We start from the raw sequence: 27,105 nt of genomic DNA, 5'->3' as shown, positions 1-27,105 counted from the left end.
ATCAAAACTGCCAATGAGCCCCGCTGTGGAGAACACCAACTGTGAATGTCAAACCATCAAAGGAAATAAAAATTTCAGACTATTACGTATTACACTCGATAAATGGCACACAGCTTAATAACTGTACGAACACAACATATATTGTTTCCAATAGCAAGACTGCCTAAGAAAGCAATAATAATGGAATCGGTAAGTTTTAGAAACTGTTCTAAATACGAGTAGATATACGAGTAGGTATTATCTGTTTGAATAGGGACACCGGATCCATTGGCATGTGTGGAATCATGAAGAGTCAATAAATGCTGATGTTACATTGTCTGGCCACAATCAAAGTTCACCCTACTCTCTACTAATTCCACTTACCAAAACGAATCGTGGGAACTTCACGTCCGTGGGTGCCATTTTGTGTTTTTGAAAATGACGTTATGACAATGTTGACGGTCATTTTCACATTAGCACCGAGGAAGAAGGTCATTTAAGGTGTCAAGATTCACCATGTTACTGAGTACTCCGACGACGGTAGCTCGTGTCAACGTGGTTAATTCTATCCAGGTTTACAAATACCTCTAAAGGCGACAAATTACTGGCGCACGCTCCTAATGCGATCGAAGTAAATGTTGATAAAATGTAATTGAACACTGTGATTACGGTTCGGAAAGGAGCTTACCTTCAAAGAAAGGGGGGATATTTGGTTTAAAAAGGGCTAAAAGTTGTTCTGAGAGATGAAGTGAGAACAGCACCCTGGAATACTCCACTAACTGTCATTTGTCAGCTCTTGTTTTCAATGACTGAACGCTAGCTCTCCAACCACTCATTGGGGCCTTTATGCTCCGTGTTCGTTTAATTAACTCCTAACAAAGCTTTCCTACTTGGAAAAAAATAGCGATCGATCGGTCTTTTCTTGTTCCCTACCAAATCCTGTCGATCTTAGTATAAATAATAAATGAAATTTGGCTTAGCGTCCGGCAAGCAGAATCGCTTCTGAGTCCACGAGAATTAAGACTGAGACATTTGAAGCGAGTATTGTCAAAAAGACTACAAGATTTGTACGATTTATACGCCAGTGGGATTCTAATATCCACCACAGAACCCACAGGGAAATGTCGTGGTTTTTGTCATTTATTGACCAAGGGGAGAGCGGAAAATTAAAAGCTGAAAGCTGGAGAAGTGTTTCCCTCCGTCGTTGTAGAACTGCCTGCATGGGTATCATATGGCTGGAACCATCGCTACCTACCTCTCAGGCTGACACTAATAGCAGTCGAGTATGACTCTCTGACTGTTTGGAACACCAGTGTCGGAGGTGGGGCACTCAAGACCGCTTCACTCACGCCCCCGTTTGCTTCGCCACAAGAAATAGTTCACTGTTTAGCTGATACATATTAGACGTATTATGGAACATCAATGTGTTTTCTTCTTTGTACTTACATTAATAAAATAATTCAGTTTTTATATTGCAAGAGGTTGCTTCTAGCAGATTCTTTTATGATTATCAAAAGGTTTCGTCTCTTTAATTTACATAGTCATGTCAGTTTTTTCTCGTTTTTTAATCTGTTTTTCTGGATATTGTTAGTGATGTCTGTCCTGATTATTCGGATTCGATAAGAAGTTTAAGTGTCTGGTGTGTAGAAACTTTCTGACGTATATCCTTTACAGGTCATACACTGAAGAATGTGTCCCTTTGATGGGATATACATAAGTGTTCTCTGTCTGGTGAGACAGAACACCTTCGTAGCTTGCATACTTGCAGGTAGATCAAATCCAAAGAGTATCTTATTCCACAATATCAAAGCCAGTGATTAACCTATAAAACAACGCACACAGAACACCTAAAATACAACAGACTTGAAAACATACACCAACACAACCACAGCTCTAGATCTGGAGTAGGTTTTCAGCTTTTAGCATTTCGCTAATGTCACCCTCAATAAACACATAAGCAATTCATTAATCTTAATGTGTATATTAATGTTTTGAAAATTTTCATTGATCAATAAAGGTATAATTTCAGTTCAATTTACCTTTGAAATATGATTGAACACACAATGGATTTGATCAAATGCCACCTACATTACCCATCCCATCCCTACCCAGACACCCAAGAATCATATTGCTCGTAGACAATTATACTTTAGGTATAAACTTTCCATCATATCTTGAACTGAAAACGTTTATTGTTTGATTATCTTATGATGACAATAGAATAAAAGCTATTTATTTAATAGTGCATTCAGAGAAAGTTTTCCAACATAAGGACCAATGACAAGTTTTATCATCCAGACGTCACGGGAAGAAGAAATCACTAAATCACTGTGCTCAGACTAAATAACTGATCTGTTACCTCATCTCTCATTCAATGAAACAATCTGCATGGATGGCAATAAATTTAACATTGCGTATCGAAGCTGTTTTTCTAGAGAGTGTTGGTCCATGACTGTCCATGCCTGACCATAACTGTCAATGACTGTCCATAACCAAGCTGATATGGTTAATCATACACTCCAGCCAACACCTGATGTGTTTAGCATGGGATTCAGGAATTCGTACATTGCATGCTGGTGTTTCTACTGTATTATGAGAATAAATACATGGCCAAACACGCTGAAAACCTTCACATCGTGTGAGAACGGGACTCAGGGTTAAGATTACATTTTAATAACATGCGTAATCTCTCTCTACACAGTTCTCTCTTTATTCCAAGTGGCCTGGTTTCAGCAATATAACACGATACCTTCTATCATTATCGGGCCTCTAAACACGGACTTAACTGCGCCCAGAAGTTAAGACAATTTTTCTCCCAAATTTCTTTTCTACAAAATCCCCTCAAAAAGCTACAGCTTCGTAAATATTCGTAGGGTGTGGCTGTACATGCGAACCCTTCAGCGAAAGATATAAAATATCGATGACATTAATATTCAATACGCACAAAGATTACAGGATTTGGATATGAAACGGAGAACGTTCATTTGTTAGGTTGTAGTGACAAGCTTAATAGTTACATAAATCAGAAAAGCATAGAACATTTTTTACGACAACTATTCATACAGATTTCGGGCTGTTGAATACCGCCGTATTGTAACAACGTATAGAAAGTGCATATTTTCTGAATTGCATTCCGTAACCCAGATGCATGGTGTGTCTTGGGCCAGGACCTCCTTTATCCCATAGTCAAGGAAAGCCTAGTATTAAGGAATTACCACAAGAGGACCTGACCCAGCACAAAGTTTTACGATGTTTTCTTATGACCTAAGATCGCACCAGCCCAAATCTGTAGTTGCACAATCACCCTTCGGCTGACATAAGTTTTAGGAGCCAGATTAACAACGGTGCGACGGGGTCGGCGCGGGTATCAAATTTCGTCGGAGGGCTTGTGTGGGAAAAGCCGTGCTATTAAAGCCTTCACTTTGCGTCAGAGGTTTTTTCCTTCGTCTTAACGGTATATAAACAAGCACAAAGGAATACTGCCTGTTTGGGATAGACATTGATCCCAATGACATATTGACATTATGCCTCTACGATCGTTGAAACGATCGCGATAAGATAGGAGAATGCAGACAACCTTAGGTTCACCTCTTATGACCTGATACGTGCTGAAAGTCACACACCGGCCATGGTACTGATTACGTCTGCTCGGCGGACGTAATAGCAGACGACAGCAGTTTGAACATCCCGCGTCTCAGGGAAAAAAAACATATCAGTGAAGTTTGAACCTTTACTTGTTTGCAACCCACCACCGGAATTTCAAAGCGAAACGTTGCGTTTTAAGCTAGAGAAGCGACTGCGAAAAAAAGACTCGGCAAAAACGATACAGACGGAGGGTGAGATCCCGTGCCAAGGGTTGAGTTGAGCTATGTGAGGATCCTCCCGATATGCAGTCGGCACGCTTACAGGGGACGTCAGAACCATTGTATCTCCTGGCTGACTTGCTCTGAGGGGTTGGTCATAAAAACGTGATGAAAAACACCTCCTGCCCCTGGGTGAAGGGGTAGTTCATGGAGCCGTGGCCCCATAGTTCCGGGTTACGTCTTAGAAAATAACTACTTTCGACTGTGGAGTGTATTGAAATTTACGTAGGCGCGAACACCTCCGATCCCGGATTTGTATTTACAGTGAGAGATAATCGTATAGGTTCATGTGTACTTTTACGTTTTATATGGCGACCATGGTTACACAAAATTGGTTGTTTGTTCAAAATACTATGTCTATCAATCATTATTTGATAACTACTTACCCGAATTTAAAGATACCCAAGACACGTGTTTGAGTAAACGATATCATGACGTATTTTTTTATATTTATTGAATGCAGATAAGTTTATGTATCTGGCACCTTGGACCATGGTCAGATTTAACGGATGAGAATTTACAGTAGTGAGATGTAAGGATGGAGTCATTTAATAAAAAAAAACAGCGGACAGTTTGATCAAAAGAGAAGAGATGTGGGGAGAAGCGTCTTTGAACAATATAGACATCGCTTTGAAAGCAAATCAACCCTCCTCATATCAAGCAAGCGAGCCGTAGTAGATGTACTGGTGACCGCTGTTTTATTTTCTGTAAATCTGCTTGCCTTTAGTTCCCATTTTACGTCTTATTTCTCCGCTAATCCACCAGCTTTATGCCTCATGCTTTATGCCATTAAGCCTCGGCGTGCGCATTACAGTCCAAGGGACATAACTCGCAGACAGCCGAAACAAAAATGTCGTGACTATGAGAGCGACACCTGAAATGCCTGCTGACCGGAGGGGGTTCCTTTCATTAATAATCTGGTCGGGTGGTCCTTCCTAGTCTCATTGTATAATGTTAAATATCAACACTGATCCTATTATTTTAACAAAAATGTATTGTGACGAATATGACGCAGTAGCTCAGTAATAAATAACCAAAACTAAATTATATATCTGTCTTTGCATGAACTATACAAGATCTACGGCGGTTCAAACCAAACTATTATTATCAGAAATGCGAGCAGCATTTTTCGTATCCTGGGTAAACGTACTCGAGAAGATGATCATGATTAGCCTTTTTTCATCCCAACCAATAGTCAACGGATAGTTTAATATGTCATAACCACCACCACTACCCACTACTAAAATTATATTAATAGCATTTGTTTTTATATTATTAAAATAGTCTACAGTCTTCACAACAAAAAATAAGCATAAAATTATTATGATCCTAAACGTTCCATTGTTCAGTACAGATGAATACTGACTTCTTGTGATGAGCAGGTTTATGTGTATGGAAAGTATCGCCACTTTCATAACGAACAGGAGGAGTGGAACTTTAGAGTAGTATTTATAGAACACTTACCTTGATTTGTAGTGTCCCCCACACAAACTGATGCCATCGCCCTTACAAAATACCCCACCCTAAGAAACTGATTACTCTACCCACATACTCTGAATATATCACAGAGTCAGGCCAACTGAATATATCATACACATGGTAAATATCTCACCCACCTATACTGAAAATACCATGCGCCTATACTGACTACCTCACCCATTTATACTGTATACGTCATTCTCTTATACTGAATACCCCATCCACCTATACTGACTACCTCACTCATTTATACTGTATACGTCATTCTCTTATACTGAATACCCCATCCACCTATACTGACTACCTCACCCATTTATACTGTATACGTCATTCTCTTATACTGAATACCCCATCCACCTATACTGACTACCTCACCCATTTATACTGAATATGTCACCCTGACTATCTCCCCCACATATACTGACTACCTCATCCAATTATACTGACTACCTTACCCATTTATACTGAATATGTCACCCATTTATACTGAATATGTCACCCTGACTATCTCCCCCACCTATACTGAATACCTCATCCAATTATACTGACTCCCTTACCCATTTATACTGTATACCCCACCTACCTATACTGACTACCTCACCCATTTATACTGTATACCCCACCTACCTATACTGACTACTCCCACCCATTTATACTGTATACCCCAATCTACCTACCTATACTGACTACCTCACCCATTTATACTGTATACCCCACCTACCTATACTCACTACCTCACCCATTTATACTGTATACCCCACCTACCTATACTGACTACCTCACCCATTTATACTGTATACCCCACCTACCTATACTGACTACCTCACCCATTTATACTGTATACCCCACCTACCTATACTGACTATCCATTTATACTGTATACCCCACCTACCTATACTGACTACCTCACCCATTTATACTGTATACCCCACCCCCACTACCTATACTGTACCTCCTATACTCACCTCACACATTTATACTGTATACCCCACCTACCTATACTCACTACCTCACCCATTTATACTGTATACCCCACCTACCTATACTGACTACCTCACCCATTTATACTGTATACCCCACCTACCTATACTGACTACCTCACCCATTTATACTGTATACCCCACCTACCTATACTGACTACCTCACCCATTTATACTGTATACCCACCTACCTATACTGACTACCTCACCCATTTATACTGTATACCCCACCTACCTATACTGGACAACCCCACCCATTTATACTGTGTACCCCACCTACCTATACTGACTACCTTTATACTGTACCCATTTATACTGTATACCCCCACCTACCTATACTGACTACCTCACCCATTTATACTGTATACCCCACCTACCTATACTGACTACCTCACCCATTTATACTGTATACCACACCTACCTATACTGACTACCTCACCCATTTATACTGTATACCACACCTACCTATACTGACTACCTTACCCATTTATACTGTATACCCCACCTACCTATACTGACTACCTTACCCATTTATACTGTATACCCCACCTACCTATACTGACTACCTTACCCATTTATACTGTATACGTCATTCTGTTATACTGAATACCCCACCCATTTATACTGAATACGTCATTCTCTTATACTGAATACCCCACCAACCTATGCTAAATACGTCACCCACTTGTACTGAATACCCCACCCACCCATACTAACTATCTCACCCACTTGTACTGAATACCCCACCCACCCATACTAACTATCTCACCCACTTGTACTGAATACCCCACCCACCCATACTAACTATCTCACCCACTTGTACTGAATACCCCACCCACCCATACTAATTATCTCACCCACTTGTACTGAATACCCCACCCACCCATATTAACTATCTCACCCACTTTGTACTGAATACCCCACCCACCCACCCATACTAACTATCTCACCCACTTGTACTGAATACCCCACCCACCCATACTAATTATCTCACCCACTTGTACTGAATACCCCACCCACCCATACCCACTAACTATCTCACCCACTTGTACTGAATAATTCCCCACCCACCCATACTAACTCTCTCACCCACTTGTACTGAATACCCCACCCACCCATACTAACTCTCTCACCCACTTGTACTGAATACCCCACCCACCCATACTAACTTCTCACCCACTTGTACTGAATACCCCACCCACCCATACTATCTCACCCACTTGTACTGAATAATTCCCACCCACCCATACTAACTATCTCACCCACTTGTACTGAATACCCCACCCACCCATACTAACTATCTCACCCACTTGTACTGAATACCCCACCCACCCATACTAACTATCTCACCCACTTGTACTGAATACCCCACCCACCCATACTAACTATCTCACCCACTTGTACTGAATACCCCACCCACCCATACTAACTATCTCACCTACTTGTACTGAATATGTCACCCAAATAATACCTTGCAAGATCAAACTGATTTATATTAATTTACCTTTTCTTGGCAAACAGAATGTCTCACCTAGTCAAACAGTGTACCTCAGCCAGTCAAACCGAATACCTCTCCGAAGTACCATACAAACTCAGACATGTACACTGTAACCTTCAAACCGAACACCTCACCAGGTTAAATTAAAGACCTGACCGAGTGAAACAAAACTCCTTCACCCATCCGAAATGAACACCTCACCCAGGCATATTATACAATCCTGTCAAAATGAATGCCTCACCCAACCAAACTGAATACATGTATCTCACACAACCAAACGGAATACATGTATCTCACACAACCAAACTGAATACATGTATCTCACACAACCAAACTGAATACATGTATCTCACACAACCAAACTGAATACATGTATCTCACACAACCAAACTGAATACATGTATCTCACACAACCAAACTGAATACATATATCTCACACAACCACACTGAATACATGTATCTCACACAACCGAAACTGAATACATGTATCTCACACATCCAAACTGAATACATGTATCTCACACAACCAAACTGAATACACGTATCTCACACAACCAAACTGAATACATGTATCTCACACAACCACCAAACTGAATACATGTATCTCACACAACCAAACTGAATACACGTATCTCACACAACCAAACTGAATACATGTATCTCACACAACCAAACTGAATACATGTATCTCACACAACCAAACTGAATACATGTATCTCACACAACCAGACTGAATACATGTATCTCACACAACCAAACTGAATACATGTATCTCACACAACCAAACTGAATACATGTATCTCACACAACCAAACTGAATACATGTATCTCACACAACCAAACTGAATACATGTATCTCACACAACCAAACTGAATACATGTATCTCACACAACCAAACTGAATACATGTATCTCACACAATAACCAAACCTGAATACATGTATCTCACACAACCAAACTGAATACATGTATCTCACACAACCAAACTGAATACATGTATCTCACACAACCAAACTGAATACATGTATCTCACACAACCAAACTGAATACATGTATCTCACACAATAACCAAACTGAATACATGTATCTCACACAACCAAACTGAATACATGTATCTCACACAACCAAACTGAATACATGTATCTCACACAACCAGACTGAATACATGTATCTCACAATAACCAAACTGAATACATGTATCTCACACAACCAAACTGAATACATACACACAACCAAACTATCTCATCTCAATAAAACCAAACTGAATACATGTATCTCACAATAACCAGACTGAATACATGTACCTCACACAACCAAACTGAATACATGTATCTCACACAACCAAACTGAATACATGTATCTCACACAACCAAACTGAATACATGTATCTCACACAACCAAACTGAATACATGTATCTCACACAACCAAACTGAATACATGTATCTCAAACAACCAGACTGAATACATGTATCTCACACAACCAAACTGAATACATGTATCTCACACAACCAAACTGAATACATGTATCTCACACAACCAAACTGAATACATGTATCTCACACAACCAAACTGAATACATGTATCTCAAACAACCAGACTGAATAAATGTATCTCACACAACCAAACTGAATACATGTATCTCACACAACCAAACTGAATACACGTCCCTCACACAACCAAACTGAATACATGTATCTCACACAACCAAACTGAATACATGTATCTCACACAACCAAACTGAATACACTCACACAAACCAGACCCAATGCCACATTAAATCACACATACTCACACAAACTGACCATGTCATGAGCACCCAACGAATTATAAACCCCATCAAGAATCTAAGCAAACATAAAACCCTAGGGGCTAAAGAAGACATACATCTAATGATACCGTAGACCTTTATGTAAAATCAATAGCTAATAGTCACAGTAAATATACGAATCGAAACAGCTAAACCGACTATCTCATAGTGTCACTGACGGATCCCTTATATGCTCCTAATAGGAAGCTCGCAAACCTATTGTCTGCACCTCAAAATCAGCTGATATTATTCATGCCATTCTTATTTTCGTAAAGCATATAAGCGGATTCTTTCTGGTTTAGTTACCTATAATTCTTCGGAAAATGGGAAATTCTGTCTCTTGGGTTTGGATTCTGAAAGAAGAAAATATTGCTTGTGTTAGAAGACGAAGTGTAAATGCCACCGTGTTACGAAAAACACATCCTCTATTTTGGGTTTAAACAATGATCTGAATTAGAGGAATTTGAAATATGTTGCTGAGATATTGGAACTGTCAACCGTATTTAATAAGTGACATATCGTCAAAGATTGAACTGGTGGGCCCGTTAGATTTACTTCTTTGAAGGGCATGTTAGACTTCATTCTCCACGTTATATTTAGTCAAAATTGCTTTTTTCGTCAGTATTATTCACTTGGCAAATGGTGAAAATCTTTATTTAATTTAGTTTGAACCTACACGTAGCAGCATATTAGCTTTATCAGAATCCATGTGTGTTCATTATAAGTCTGTGAGCACTGGTAACAGTGTTCAGGCCATATCCCAACGGCGAAACCGGATACCAAGATAGGCTGACAGTCACGCATACACGCATACACGCATACACGCATACACGCACGCACGCACGCACGCACGCACGCACACACCACCATCACCACCAAAGTAATTTAAACCCCAAAATCCACGAATTCTATATATTTTATAATATACAGGTTTCACGTAAGACAAAATTTGCAACAGAAAATTATATAATCTGTAGAAACTAGTTCATCTTTAAATCTAAAAAATTCCTTACAAAATCTTTTTACAAAAAAAAATATAAATAAAGAGCAAACGAACAAGCAAATACCGAACGTCTTAGGCTAAATATCATATTTAAGTGAGTTTGTCTGCATTTCAGCCCCAGCAGTAGATTGTTTTGACAAGGAAATGCGTGTTGATTTTCATAGACAAATGTCAGTTGTCAATATCAGACCTTGCAGCTAAACAGGTAACACATTTCATGTATATGTACATCGCTGACATTTACAAATGCTATAACAATGTTATGTAAGATGATACTAAGCACATTCACATACACACATGTCAGCATGTCAGTATGTCCAAATAATGATATAACAAAACACGAGGAAGTCGAGATGATGACTTTATGAATGGGAGACACGCCTGAATGGAGATATGTCTTGGCGAGATAACAACATGGGAAAACTTTCACGTTATTTTACAAACTCGTTTTCACTCGAGTAAAATAAAACAATACTGCACTTGTATAAAACTTATTAGATAACAAATTAGGTTAAATCAGACGGTTAATGCAGGCAAGCCCTGACTCCGTCAGATAGAAATATAAAATATCGTCAATCGACATGTCTTGATGAGATGCAAGCAGTTTCGTCTTGATGTAAAATTCCCTGAAACTTTAACTTTTTGTCATTCCTCTAAAGACAAAAATAATTCATTTCAAAAACACAAAGTCTTCAGCTTTCTGACTGAATAAACATTTAAGTCTGGTTCAGTTATAAAATACACACCTTATAACTATAAAAGCGTCCGTTGGGTATATCATTTTCCTATCTCTATCAGAACAGATAGAGTAAGGTTGTTGTGGGGTAGTACACTGGTTTAAGTGTTCACCGTTGCTTCTAAGGCCTGGTTCAATTCTCTACATATATTGCGGCCACATGCCCACGCGGTATTGATGGAAGATTGGGCAATGCGGCGTAATGCCATTTTCACTCACAACGTGAACAAAATAGTTTCTGAAAAATGGAAAAGAAAGTTTGATGTACACCACACGGATCACAGTCCAGATACACCGCATGCAGCTCAATATTACAAAAAAATATTCATTGCAGCAGTCTTTTAACCCACTGACAAACCAGTGATTGATGTTATGAGCAAGGGCCACGCAGTCAACCAAGTCAAAAACCCTGATCAACCGATCGCCATTTACAAGCATGGCTTACTGGAACTAGTAAAGTTCCTGAATCATAATATGTTCCCTTCGGCCCTACACTGCCTGTAATGTGAACGCTGTAAATGAAGCAAGTCTAGATTTCCATAGTCTTAATCTCCCATATCACTTGGGATCCTTTTCAGTTTAAATGGACCTATTGTTTCTCAATAGTTATAATACTTCCAGAGACTAAGTATATTGAGGGAACCATCTTATTTTCTCTCTTATACAAGCGCTCCAAATAAAGCAAGTCTAGATGTCCTCGGGTTCTGAATCTTTCTGGGGCTCCTTTTCAATTTAAATGGAGCCCTTTGTTTCTCAATAGCTATATATTTTCAGAGACTGAGGTAAGTCTAGTACTCGGATTCCCCACTAGGAAGCACCATTACGAAGCGATTGGTACTGGCGCATGCTGTTATTCCACGAGTGTTCCGAACGCAACGTCGACGTCGTGCAGATTTGCATGTACTGCAGCACGTAATTATTCTAAGTGACGACAGTAACCTTTAGCTGCTATAAACATACCACTTGTCACAACTTTAGAGAAACATACAAACGTCAAGTAGGTGACACTACATGGTTTGTAAAAACATCCCCCTGAACTATGTACTCTTCGAGGCGCAAAAACATGTCTCATGGTAGGAAATCTCCTAGCAGGCTTAAAATGCATATTTTCTTAATGCCTGTCAACACTAAGTGCTTTTAGCATATCTTTTGTGCCCCTTTTTTCAAGTGTGAATAACATCGTCTCCCATGACATGTACATTGCATGTCAATATCACTATGCGCATTACAGCGGCAGGGGTGAAGGTCTTGTACATGTCATGCCCATGCTCTTCAAGTGCATGTCGTTACCAAGTAAACACGGTAGATGTCAACGCTGCTATGTGGCAGCATGAACATACGCAGCAGCCCCTCACGACGTTCTCGTACCTTAAGCAGCGAGGGTCCAGGTTCGAATTTGGTCTGATCATAATTCGTGGTCTGGAAGCACCATGTTCGATTTCGCTGGATACATAAAGACGTGTTACGGCGTCACGCCGAAGACCCGGGTTCGACTCTCCACATCGGCGCAATGTGTGAAGACATCGAACCCGGGTCTTCGGCGTGTCGAGCGAACGCCTTAACAAGTAGGTTACCCCACCGCCCTAGACTAACAACTAGTCTCTGAAATGAACATATTTTACTGAAAAAAATGTTCATAGTAAAAATATATATATATAATGAAAAGGAGCCCTGAGACTTTCTTCATTTTCAGGTCTAGACTTGCCACATTTTCTAGACTTGCGTGGGCTTTCTTGGATATATTTGCTTCAGGGTCTGTACGAGAGACTACCACCGCCCCTGCAATGCTATAGCTTTAAATGAAGCGAGTCTAGATTTCCACAGGTTCGGAATCTCCCATTTCACTTGGGTTCCTTTTCAGTGTAAAGGAACTGTTCGTTTCTTTTAAAATAAATTTGCATGTGCTGCAGCACGTAATTATTCTAAATGACGACAGTTACCTTTAGCTGCTATAAACATCACACTTGTCATAAGTTTAGAGAAACATACAAACGTCAAGGAATAATTATATATATATTCAGAGACAAAGAATAAGTCTAAGACATCGTTCCATGCATTTTCTTCTATTCGTGAGATAACTGAACGTGTGTTGAAACTTAGCATATGGATACCTTCACCAGCGAAGTTAAAGGAAGTTCATATTGCACACTATTTCAGGAGACTGTCTGCCGTGATGTAACTCATATTCGGTTGAAACCGTAAAACCTAAATCAGTCGCTGTTACTTTCCAATGTACATGAAACTCACACTGAGTCAGTGAGTGAGTTTGGTTTTACGCCACTTTTAGCAATATTAAAGCAATATCACGGCGGGAGACCCCAGAAATGGGCTTCACACAGTGTACCCTTGTTCGGAATCGAACCCGGGTATTCAGCGTGACGAGCGAACGCTTTAACCTCTAAGCTACCCCTCGGCCCCTATTCATATATGAAGATCCTGATATAGAAATGCAAGCTTGTTTATTGCAGGCCCCGGTGTGGCATAATACTATTAATACATTCATGTTGATGACTCATGCACGATTATATTTACAAATCACTTATGTCATATACTATCATATACTATGCACCACACAAGACGGGCTCAAAGAGACGGACAAAATTCTAGATGACAATATAGGTTTAGATCACACCGTTGCGTTTATGGGTCGAGTTTTACGTGCAGGAGAATGTCGTCGATTACTTCGACCGAGAAGCCAGTTGTCATAGGATAGATCGGGCGAATATTACTGACTCAGGAATTTTATTCATGCAAATCGCGTTCCTGCTTTTTCATAAAGCTATGAAATAAGTACTGGTGTATAATATTTAATAATGAAATATCAACTTGGCAGTTCCATGTTTGTTTTGTACAGATTGTCAATAACCAACATTGCATGTAACGAACAACGTCGGTATTTCATACGAACACCTTAATCATGATGACATTGAAATTTGAAAGATATTAAGCTTTAAACAAAATCAGAGAATGTTTTGTAAAGTTTTGAAAAATTAAATTTTCAAGTGTATACCTTCTTGGCTTGGCATTTTTAATTTATTTTTTTAAAGCAATATCACTTTTTTTAAAGCAATATTATTTTTTTATGTTGCATAACTTTATTGTAATGAATTTTCAAACGCAGAGTTCCACTCATTTCAGATCGATCTCGTGATTTTTTTAAACCTCTCTTCAGGCTATTGTGTTTTTTATGAGTCTTGTTGCATGCACATTAAAACGTATTCTAAAGAGAAAAATTCAAGCGTCAGACTGATTTAGGTCATGTAAATATCAGATCAATGCAGTCGTATTTCGTTATTGTTCAGAACTTATACCATGAACTGTATACATACACTGTAAATGTCATGTACATTTCTGATTTTACGACATCAGCGCATTATCGTCTTTGCCTATTTCATATGTAAGCTTTACATGCCAGGTGCATGTGTCAGGGCGTCACTTTGCCTCGAGGTAATAAAAAGAGTAGTGAAAGGTTTTTAATGTTTTTTGTCCTTGTAACGATTTATGATGCACAAATTTATGCTATGTCTTCAATAGCATATCTTGTTGGCGAATCCAAATATGAAAGTCGATACATGTACATATTTGATAGCATTTATTACACACTATGCAACAAAAGGCGTGTTTGTGTGAAGAGAACATGCACAAATATATTTACACATATTCGTTCTTCACATATGGAACTGACAATAAATAAACCGTAGACTATCGAAAAAAAGAAACCACTATCAAGTAACAGAACCTAGTCTGAAGAGATATGTTTATTCATGTCGGCGATGGCCCCCCACGAAGATGAAATCAGCAAGTGTGCCTAGCAAACCACGTGTATCCATTCATATCTCCAAACAGATAATAAATTTCACTGTCTCGTCTAATACAGGGAGCGTCTGGAGGGGTGTATTACATAATCCCATCAACTGAAACCCGACACCACACAGGTGTTGAAATTAATCACCTGTCATTAGAAGTTTGAAAGAAAGTGACATGACTGCGAGGTTTATGATTCGCGTGTCAAATGCTAGTGTTATTGACTGTTATTTTCACTCTTTGGGAGAGTGAACTATGCAATGTGAGAAGTCTTCACTCCTCTGTAAGTGACCATACTGGAACTGGTCCATCAAAATCTATTGCACAGGGAAACGCCATTTAAACTGACAGTCAAAAGAAAGTATACAATTAAAAACTGGATTTGACCTTTATTTTGAAAGGTCTAAAACAGAGCTGTGATCGTTTGATCAAATGCATAGCCGTCAAATAACCATTTCTTATTAGTCTATAATTAGTCATCATCAAACATGGGTTCAAACTTTTGAGGTATAAAATATTTTAGATGGTGAAGCGAAGTATTTTTATATGTCGAGATTTTTCATGTGGGCAGTGATGTTTCTGTAGATGTTGCATTTTCCACAGACTTTTACATGCATCCAGGCTGTGATGAGGAAAAACACTCGACTAGCTTACTCAAAATCATAGTTTTAACTCGACCAATCGAAAAGCCAAAAGAACCAGTTGTTGAACTTTACGAATTTGTCAGAGGACGAGCTAGCCTTTTTACGCCTTTGCAATAAACCAGCAAAATTTTAGCAATACTCCAGCAACATTCCAGCTATATCAGGTCAGCAAACACTTGAACTGGGTTTACACAATGTACCCATTTCAAGAATCGAACCCGAGACGAACGAACGCTTTAAGAAATAAGCTACTCAACACACACACACACCCACACCCACCCCACCCCCCCTCCACTCCATCGCTATAGAATATACCTATGATGTACTTATATGTAATGTATGTACATGGACTGTTGACATAGAAACGTCTGGTAAATTGCAAGTGCGGTGACACATTCTGGGTGTTTCTTCTCGATTGAAATGAATGAAACTTCAGTCGAGGGTATGGTGGGGGTCGGAGTTGATGGATGTCTTGTAAATGTGAATAATGAGTGAGTGAGTTTAGTTTTACGCCGCACGCGACAATATTCCTGCCATATGGCGGCGGTCTGTAAATACTCGAGTCTGGACCAGACAATCAAGTGATCAACAGCATGAGCATCGATCTGCGCAAATTGGAACCGATGACATGTGTCTACCAAGTCAGCGAGCCTGACCACCCGATCCCGTTAGTCGCCTCTTACGACAATTACGGGAAACGGAAGATCAATTCTAACCCGGACCTTCACGGGTCTGTAAACGTGAATAACAGATGGAATAATGCAGAAAAAAACAAGTTCTATGGATAGTCAACTTCTTTACTGCAATGAATGCGACGTTTCGGTGTAGATACGAACACAGTTATCAAGCAAATAGATATATGTATCTTCATCTTTAGAACTTCTCTCAAAGGAGATGGAATAATGTGTTCTGTCCCTTACGTCATAGGTGACCGCAATCGAGTACTTTCGGTAAAGTGAATGGAGTTTAAGTCACAGCGTGTAGATGATCGAGTCTGGAGCAGACAAACCAACATTGACAACAGACTGTCTGGGTATGATACTCAGTGAGTGCACACTGTGGATACGAACGTCAGCAGACTGGGAATATCTGCCACCCGGAACAGCCAGGGGCGAAATCGTAAAAAAGATGTTGTGACGGGATCGCTAGACAGGGTCACGGGGCCAGAGGTCTTCAGCAGTGTGACATGTCTGCAAGTAATAACACGGGCATTGTTACGAACCGTTACTGAGTGGTATCATATGGTTTCTTGTCATTAAACAACCATAATTCTGAGGACAAAAGAAGGTCATATTATATTACTGGCACGGAAAGGTGTATGGTTTCTGGACGGAATCAGGATATTTTTCTCTGCTTATTAGACGGAGTCAGGACTTAAGGGTACTTCATGGGCTAATGACATGTTGATGGTGAGTAGATGAATTAAGGACTAATGGATGGGTACTGGACGGACTTATGACATGGTGATGGTGACTAGATGGATTAAGGACTTATTGATTGGTGCTGGAAGGCCTAATGACATGTTGATGGTGAGTAGATGGATTAAGGACTAATGGATTGGTATTTGAAGGCCTAATGATATGTTGATGGTGAGTAGGTGAATTAAGGACTAATGGATGGGTACTTGAAGGCCTTATGGCATGTTGATGGTGAGTAGATGGATTAAGGACTAATGGATGGGTTCTGGACGGACTTATGACATGTTGATGGTGAGTAGATGGATTAAGGACTAATGGATGGGTTCTGAACGGACTTATGACATGTTGATGGTGAGTAGATGAATTAAGGACTAATGGATGGGTTCTGGACGGACTTATGACATGTTGATGGTGAGTAGATGAATTAAGGACTAATGGATGGGTACTGGACGGACTTATGACATGTTGATGGTGAGTAGATGAATTAAGGACTAATGGATGGGTACTGGACGGACTTATGACATGTTGATGGTGAGTAGATGGATTAAGGACTATGGGTGGGTACTGGACGGACTTGTGACATGTTGATGGTGAGTAGATGAATTAAGGACTATGGGTGGGTACTGGACGGACTTATGACATGTTGATGGTGAGTAGATGAATTAAGGACTAATGGATGGGTACTGGACGGACTTATGACATGTTGATGGTGAGTAGATGGATTAAGGACTATGGGTGGGTACTGGACGGAACGGAGAATTATGGGTGGTTACTAAAGGGAGTTAGGATATATATATGATACCAGATTGATCAACGATATGTGCATGCCTGTTTTCATAGATGGGGTAACGACATGTATAAGGTTCCTATTTGTTGTAAGTACATATGAGTTTACCTCGACGACTGAACCACGCCTTCATATTTAGTTACTACCTATAGATGGGCCCTGGAGACATTTGATATTATCAAACCTATTGCAATTTATTTAAAACATGTCTTCAATGCAAGAAATGTCACCACAACCACCACGTGCATATAATTGTAGCAAGTGTATTTGTACTATAGGTCTTTAGGCCCGAAATACTGAATAAAAATGAATCTGAATCTACTACCTAGAGATGGGCCCTGGAGACATTTGCTAGCTGTTGATGGTGGCGGGATATAGTCGGGGTAAAGACGTGTGGATGGTTACTAGACGCAGTAGGGACTACAGGTGTGGTATTTCTGCAGACTATGGCCAGGAGTTTCATGGTAATGAGATATGGTAATATCATATGGTTGGTAGGCATGTAATGTCATGTGTTTGTGAGATTGGTAATTTCATATGGTTGATAGTCATGCTAATATAATATGGTTGGTAGGCATGGTAGTATCATATACTAGTAGTTGGTAAGCATGATGACATCATACGGTTAGTAGGCATGGTAGTATCATATGGTTGGTAGGCATGGTAATATGATTTGGTTGTTAAGGATGGTAGTGTCATATGGTTGGTGGTCATGATAATATAATATAGTTGGTAGGCATGGAAATTTCATATTGTGATATCATATGGTTAGTAGGCATGTAATTCCATATGGTTGGTAGGCACGGTGACGACATATTGTTGGTAGGCATGGAAATATAATGTGGTTGATAGACCTGGTAATATGATATGGTTGGTAGCATGGTAATGTCGTATGTGTACAAGACATGGTTATATTTTATACACCTCACAGTGTATATAGAGATGTCATGTGATAACTGCACATGGCAGTTTCATAAGGTAACTGCTATGCTAATGTCATAAGCTCTGCTGTCACTGTAGCAAGCCCACTGAGCAAGAGTAATCCTGAACGGGAACTGCTCAGAACAATGTAGCGATGTAACGATGTAACAATGGTTGCCCTATATTCCTTGCCAGCAGGCAACATTTACACTGCTCTGATTGTCAGTAAAGATAAACAATCACCCAACAGAAGAAAACGCTTGTCTATTGTGGATGTAGATATGCAAGCGAAAGTCAATATTTACAAAGTGTGGCGTCATGTGCAACAAGTGTTGCAGGAACTGCTGCTATAAAGATCACAGTTGCGGAGACAGAGTGGGTCAAGTCATAACCCCTGATAAACCCTCAAAACTACTCAGCGTTGCATCGACTGTTGCACTGTACAGACGTATGGCGAACACCCCCACCCCCACCCCTTACCCCGTCGAGACATAACACAATGTTTTATGAGAAACTTGTTATCTGCTCTGAAGAACATTGGCTTCCGACCATTTGATATTCTGGAAGGTAGCTTTGGTGTTTTGAAAAAATATAATTTGTTCCGAAAGATACTGAAAAAAATAATTTTGCACCAGTTTTACAAATGTTGTTGTGTAAAAGTCTTTTGAGAAAAACAATTGTTCAACTCCTTTCTGATAAAAAGGTGTGTTGAAGGAGTTAACAAAACCTGTTCTGTTTATGACAAATATGCAGGCTCCACTGAGAAGATGAGATAGAGGTTGTCTACTGAGACGGGTTCCAGCCAGACATGAATGTCTAGCAGTGTAGCCATCCCCCAATATCGGATAGTTCATTCACATTGATTTGACGTGTAAATAACTTAAGATGAATCATGTCTGTACTGAAAAACATGATTATAAACTTTTTTGCAGGCTGGAGATATTTCAGTCAAAACAGGGTAGATAACTCTCCGTGTTATATACAATTCGCTGCTAAGGGAGTTTGCATTGTTAAATATGTATGCGAGCAACAGTTCAGAAAGAAATCAACCAGAAAAGTGTCTGTATTAAGATCATACCAGGCAATTGCCTATTACGTATTTAGATATGTATAATCAAAAACTGTACATATACGCGACAAAAATCATTCTCTGTTCATAGGATATTTCTGCTAAAACTGAGCCAACTTACGAGCCCAGCTATATCAAGCGTGTGTCACGAATCGCTATCAAATAGCGATGATACTAGGTATTCGCAGGATATCATATCCTGCCTCGTCACAAACATTCAAAGTCAAGTCAATTGTTCGTGTGAATTGACACGGGAATACATGGCAGAAGTCGAAAAAGGGAATTGTTTCCTTCATAGTTTTTGGCACAATACGTGAAATTTAGAAATGTCCTGATTCCCAAGACATCTCATAATACAACTCTGACACTATGAAGTTCATATTCATGTATTTTTTCTCCTTTAAAGTACTTTTTACTGCCAATAATCATGACTAAAACACTACAACACGCGGTTTTGATCAGTGTAAATCTATAATGATTCCTCTGAAACTAAATTGAAATTCTTTCAGACTCAATCCATCATTTTCCCGCAAAGTGATTTGACGATAAAAATAGAGCATGTCAAACACAGCTCAACAGCTTGACACTCTAATGTTACAAAGCGCCTATCTTCTCCATATTGCAAACCAGTGTTTCATGGGCTATTAAAATCATTACCCTATATTTACACAAATTTGGTAAAATATAAACCTCTTAACGGAGCTGTTCAGGGTTCCCCAGGGGGACCAACAGAAGTGCCGTATCAAGAGAATATGAAAAGAATTATGCAACGCGAAATGACACCCTATTTAGACTGTTTTAACCTAGTGTTTTTTATGCCTAATTACTTCTCCTAAATAGGCCGTGCAAAATCAATTTCCGTTTTCTGGGTGGCGGACAAAGAAAGAGACAAATAGCGGGTATGGTTTATTTCTCAAATCAATACGCCGTACTTTAAAAGGCGTCAGATTAGGTAAAGTGTTTGGTAGGGGAAGTCGTTATGTAATTTGAATAGGCGTAAAATGTGTTTGTGTTTTGCAATGATATTCATTACGTGGGGAGACTGGCATATTTGGACGATCAGGTAACTGCAAATAATCTCCTCGATGTGGGGTCCGCCAAAACGCTCAATTGTATTCTCATGATGAATCAGTTAGCAGAAAGACAACCAGAAATTGATAGTTAGTTGTAATCCGCCGAGCTATCCTGTTGCTTGAGTTATGTGGCTACGGTTCCCGAGATGCTACGGACAATATTAACCGTCATTCGGAGGTGTGGTGCGGTCTGACAGATGTTCAGTATTATTTGCACAGCCCGGAAACAAAACAATTTGATCACTGCCGTTATGTAAACACACGACACGTTAAACCTCACTACCACGATACCTTAACTTACGGATTATAATTAAAGTATTTAACAAATTAAACATTGAACGTTATATTATTATCTTTTAAGTATTTAATTGAGGATATAATTTACAAGTTTATTTTATCTTGTTTAAATTCAATTTGTTCTTGTTCATTAATTTTGATTCCAAATGACTTTAAAATTCGTCAGGAGGTTTCATTGTAAAATTACTCAACGAAAGTAGTGCCGTTTCCTTAGCAAATTCGTAGTTATGTAAAAATCAGAATAAATACAAATAGATCGTATTAAGCTAGCTGTTTAACATGGTTCGTTTTACTGCACATTGACTCTTACAAACCCGTTGAGTTAATAATTATTTTTATTTTTCAAATGATTTTCAGAATGAATGAGTTACAATCACTGCAAAATCGCTTTTTGAATGGTTCACTTCGCCTATTTCAATTCTGATTCTGATTCAGAAATGAACACGTTAATCCACACATACAAAGTACATTTATATCTAGTAGTATTCAGAGGTGATACCGACCCTTGTCCGATTTTGCACATCGAGTAGCACTAAGAAAGACTGTCTCACTATAAGATCTTGTTATACACTGCAGGACAAATAAATATATACTTTTTAAAATTGGATTTGAAATTTGAATGTGATCCTCATCTTCCTTGAGATGTCATATGTACGTCACTTGTGGTGAGATACTCATCACCGTCAAATGACCATTTCGTGGTTGTTTTATGATGATTTTTAACCACTTTCAAACATCGGAGTATTCTTTCCTTTGAGGATACAAGTATAAAGGTATTTACATGGTTATATCTGGTGATAAAAATAAGCATATTATATTCTCAGTATATATACAAAGTCTAATTTATAAGTCTAGTTACAATGGAGCGAAGATCAACTTATAAACTCTTATTTACGACGTGTCATGTATAAGGTTAGCTACTCGTCAACTAGGGTCTACTTATCATCTCGTCGTTACGACGTGCCATGTATCAGGTTAGCTATATTTTACTAAGACCTACTTATCACCTCGTTGTTACGAAGTGGCATGTATAAGGTTAGCTACATTGGAACTAAGGTCTGCTTAACATCCCAATGTTACGAAGTGGCATGTATAAGGTAAGTTACATTGGAACTAAGGTCTGTTCAACATCCCAATGTTACGAAGTGGCATGTATAAGGTAAGTTACATTGGAACTAAGGTCTGTTCAACATCCCAATGTTACGAAGTGGCATGTATAAGGTAAGTTACATTGGAACTAAGGTCTGTTTAACATCCCAATGTTACGAATGCATGTATAAGGTTTGCTACATTGGAACTAAGGTCTGTTTAACATCCCGATGTTACGAATGGCATGTATAAGGTAAGCTACATTGGAACCAAGGTCTGTTTAATATCCCAGTGTTACGAAAGGCATGTATAAGGTTAGCTACATTGGAACTAAGGCCTGCTTAACATCCCAATGTTACGAAGTGGCATGTATAAGGTAAGCTACATTGGAACTAAGGTCTGTTCAACATCCCAATGTTACGAAGTGGCATGTATAAGGTAAGTTACATGGCCACTGTGGCGCAGTATACTGTGTAATATTACTGAGTGAGTGTAATGCATAAGGTGAACTGTGAACTACTTCCACGTTGTGCCCCACTGCAGTGTACGCATTTACCAGGTGAGCTGAGCTACTACACACTGCCCGCGATCATTTTATTTTATAAGACTTTGGGGCATGCATTTATACAATCACATGATAAACCATCCAATCTAGAATATGTGAAAACTTTCCAAACTTTAGTTGACATGCTAAGGTGCAGTGTCGAGTGTCTGTGTCTTGTCAGGTGAGCTACAGAGCCTCTGACACTAGACATATTCCATATTCTCAGGTCTCTAGGGTTCAGCATCCAAGCCTTATTAAATTGTCACTCTGCCAATGTCGCCATAAAATGGTTTTACCGACACATAAAATCTGTCAAAACTTCGCAGATATATTTATTCGTCCTCCAAGGGAGAGAGCAAGTTGTACTTTACCCACACGGTCACCGAGAAACTTGATCCAGATGAAAACTGGTCTCCTGTGTTGTCTGCCTATCAATCGGGATATTCTCCCTTTGTGACAAAAGCTTTTAGAAGCATTTATTTGATGCAGATTTGTGATTTTTTCATAAATATTCCAAACAGTTAGGCGCGTTTTGCGTTGTTAGATGAACAGGACTGCCCTAATAATGTGCGGATTGTCAACTTTTTACCTTTAAATTGTAACTTTGTGAGCACTTTCTGTGTGCCTGTCATAGGGCGTCATATTGACTTTTCATACGATATCTGGTTTAACAAGTTGAGGTGATTATTGCAGGATGGTTTTAACTCTCCAGACACAGGGCACATCTAGGATTTCACATTTAGAATGTATGCCTTCAGTAATATGTTACATCGGGTTTCATTACATAATGAAGTTAGTCGCCATTTGTTAAGTTACCTTGTTTCATAGGGATCTGTTTCGTCAACATGTTGCTGGTGTGAACCATTAATTGCGTGATTCAGAACTTTCAACATAAGACCCTAGGGGGGCACATTGCATTATGAACTTAGACTCACGGACACATCAGTCTAGACATGCCAGGGTGCATAACGTGGTGTTTTCGATAGGGCTGTGGGCTGGACAAGGCGTCTCTACGCGGGGCCCTCTCGCTGACTGTCCGTGTTCGATTACCCAAATGGACCCAACGTGTTAAGTCCGTTCATCGAGTCTCGAGTCGAGTAATGTATAGCCGAGTAGTAAAAGCTGGGTAACACCATACCAACGTTTCATGTTTCGTTCAAAATTTCAACAGTGGTTGTTGTGAGTTGTTCAGTGTGCAAAATAGCCACTGGCCCCCTAGCTCGTGGCTAGTAAAAGTCCAGTCGGGCCAGTAAATCTCCACAGTCATTGGCCGACTAGCTAGTGAATTTTCATGAGGTCATTTTGTAACTACATATTGTATATCACTCTCTCCGACTTGTTAAGCTATAATACACTTTTAAATCATGCAAGATTATGGCCTGATAAACATGTTCATCATATTGATGATGAAACCCGTGTGATGCAGACAATATCTTATTCTCATCTTTTGCTTTGTTACTACATTCAAATTTTGGGCTACTGAATTCTTTGTGGGCTAGTAACTTTCAGGCATAGCTAGCCCGACTGGCTAGCATAATTGAGAAACTATTTCGCACACTGGAGCTGTTACACAGAGAAATGCGTAGAGTGAAACCTCGTTCATCCGTAAGGCGTCATTCCGAATAAGATACATTGTCTGAATTAACGAGGTGATGTGGGGGAAATCCCAAAGTGATGATGTTTAGTTTAGAGGCTGATCACTGCTGAAACCGGGGAACACAGATGTTGTGATGTGTTATCATATTCAGTGCCAATCTAGAATTCGAACCCTCCATTTGCTAAATGTTAAGATAACACAGTTTAAGACATCTTATGTCTTTGTTTAAAATCACGTTTATATATCCGACAGAGTATTTTCTACGAAAATATTACCTTAGTTTGATTCTGTAGCTGTGGAGTGAGTGAGTTTAGTTTTACGCCGCTTTTAGCAATATTCCAGCAATATCACGGCGGGGGACCCCAGAAATGGGCATCACACATTGTACCCATGTGGGGAATCGAACCCAGGTCTTCAGCGTGACGAGCGAACGCTTTAACCGATAGACTACTCCAGCGCCCCCTGTAGCTGCGGAAATAAATATCAGGAATTTATATACAGACCATCGATATTTGGACTTTGCATACATTGTTGCAAATATCGAAAACGTGTACATTTGTAGGTGTGTTGAGTGGGTAGGCCTACTTTGAAGTTGTGTTATGTTCCACACCTGCATTTGAATTATTTTTTACCAGATTTCGCCCTTTCATATATACTGAGGGAAACAAATAGGGGATCACATGAAGGGACAAGTGTTCCTTTATTTTTTCCCAGGTGTCTTCAACAGCTTTGTATCATATAGCTTGTGAAGAAACCTGGAAAAAAATAACTTTAAAGGGAACACTTGTTCTTTCATGCGATCCCTTACTTTTTTCCCTCAGTATATTTAGGAGCACGGATGAAATAGTCGTCTAAGGCTTCATTGCTGTGCAGATTTGCATCCCTTTGCCACACCAGAAACTTATGTCAGTTTGTTCGAGTCACGGCTTGCCTTTATTAAGTGCTTAACCAAAACAGTAAGCGTGTACCACCAGCATCACCAGCATCACATACTTCGGGGTGGTAGGGTGGCCTAGTGGTTAAAGCGTTCGCTCGTCACGCCGAATACCCGGGTTCGATGTCCCACATGGGAACAATGCGTGAAGCCCATTTCTGGTGTCCCTCGCCGTGATATCGCTGGAATATTGCTAAAAGCGGCGCAGAACCATACTCACTCACTCACTCGGACATCCTGCCACAAGTTGGCTCGCCGTACTTTTACCTGAATACTAAGCGGCGTTAAACCCAACACACTCACTCACTCTTGGGTCATTTTGAATTGACGTGTCCTTTATGTTTGTTTCAGCTCCAGCAACAGTGGATATTTGTGTCGGCGAAGACCAGGCGTGTTGTGAAGCTACGGAGCTGTATCTACAACTGTTTGTTACAATTAAATCAGTCCTTGGTTTGTATGGCCCGTTGTTTTACTTCCGCAATGATGTTCTTTGGTTCCTGTTTGGTTCATAAGACGGGCTCAACACGAAGTTATAGATGGGTGTGCCCAGAATCTTTATCGGAATATAATTGATGAATCATACACAAGAATGGGCCAGCGACAGCTAGATATATTTGTAGTGACAACTCATTAACTCAAGCTGATACCAGTTGATATTCAATGAAACCCCGTTAATCTGGACAGGATCATTCGTCCTGATAAACAATTTCTATAAGAACCAAAGTAACTTTGATCTGTACACATGAAAGTGTTCGAGTATTCTCTACGAAAATATGACCTTAGTTTGATTCTGTAGCTGTGGAGTGAGCGAGTGAGTTTGATTTTAAGCCACTTTTAGCAATATGCCAGCAATATCATGGCAGGGGACACCAGAAATGGGCTTCACACATTGTACCCATGTAGGGAATCGAATCCGGGCCTTTGGTGTGACGAGCGAACGCTTTAACCACTAGGCTACCCCAGCGCCCCCTTCAGCCTCAGACGTATCCAAGCCCAAAAACCTGAAATTTTACTTTTTCATCAAACGAATGTATTTTTTATATCAATGAGTTTTCTTTCCCTTTTGACACTAATTGATTCAGGAAAAACATGGCAGATATGCGGATCTGGACTTTGGAATTCCACGTACACTTCTTCAACCTCCCCATTGTCCTCTGTGGCCTTGGTTTGGTACTTCCAGACCTCTTGGTGCAGATCAGGAGAGTGCCCGGGTTCTCTACCGGAGGCACATCCCTTTTGACACTCCGGGTAATGCAGAAGGCTCCCGTGTTGGGGAGTCTCCATATTCTCCGAAAGATTTTCGATAGATACGACACGGCATCGTGTCCTGAGAGAAGTCCCATTCGTTGTCTGGGCTGCCTATAAAGTAGGCAAGGGCTCTGAGCTGATGATGAGCCTAATCAGCCTGACGGTGCCAAGACCACCCGAATCCGCTTTGTTGCATTCATCTATTTAAATCTTTGAAAAGATGCTGAGAAAAATTATTGTTGATCCCATGCAATCGTGTCAGCGTTGTGTCTTCGTATCTCACAGATCACATATGTATCAATGAAATCTTACATAAAAATCCTGAAATACGCAA

General features: G+C 39.8%; 1 protein-coding gene across 2 annotated transcripts in view; it reads left to right on the top strand.

Moving 5' to 3' along the window:
- The window catches only part of LOC124282485, a 65,961-nt gene extending 38,856 nt beyond the window's left edge, over window positions 1-27,105 (top strand). Inside the window, exons 2-3 of one of the 2 annotated variants that reach the window (XM_046718492.1) lie at window positions 25,875-25,973; window positions 26,606-27,105. In XM_046718492.1, the coding sequence (XP_046574448.1) occupies window positions 25,875-25,973; window positions 26,606-26,830 (324 nt within the window). In that variant the 3' untranslated portion in view covers window positions 26,831-27,105. Of the gene's footprint in view, window positions 1-25,874 lie in introns of both variants that reach the window. The other variant, XR_006900168.1, reaches the window with a different exon arrangement.

Source organism: Haliotis rubra, unplaced genomic scaffold (genome assembly GCF_003918875.1).
Source record: "Haliotis rubra isolate DU_JTF1 unplaced genomic scaffold, ASM391887v1 Scf3, whole genome shotgun sequence".
Classification (NCBI taxonomy): domain Eukaryota; kingdom Metazoa; phylum Mollusca; class Gastropoda; order Lepetellida; family Haliotidae; genus Haliotis; species Haliotis rubra.
This window is presented reverse-complemented; position numbering and strand designations above follow the sequence as displayed.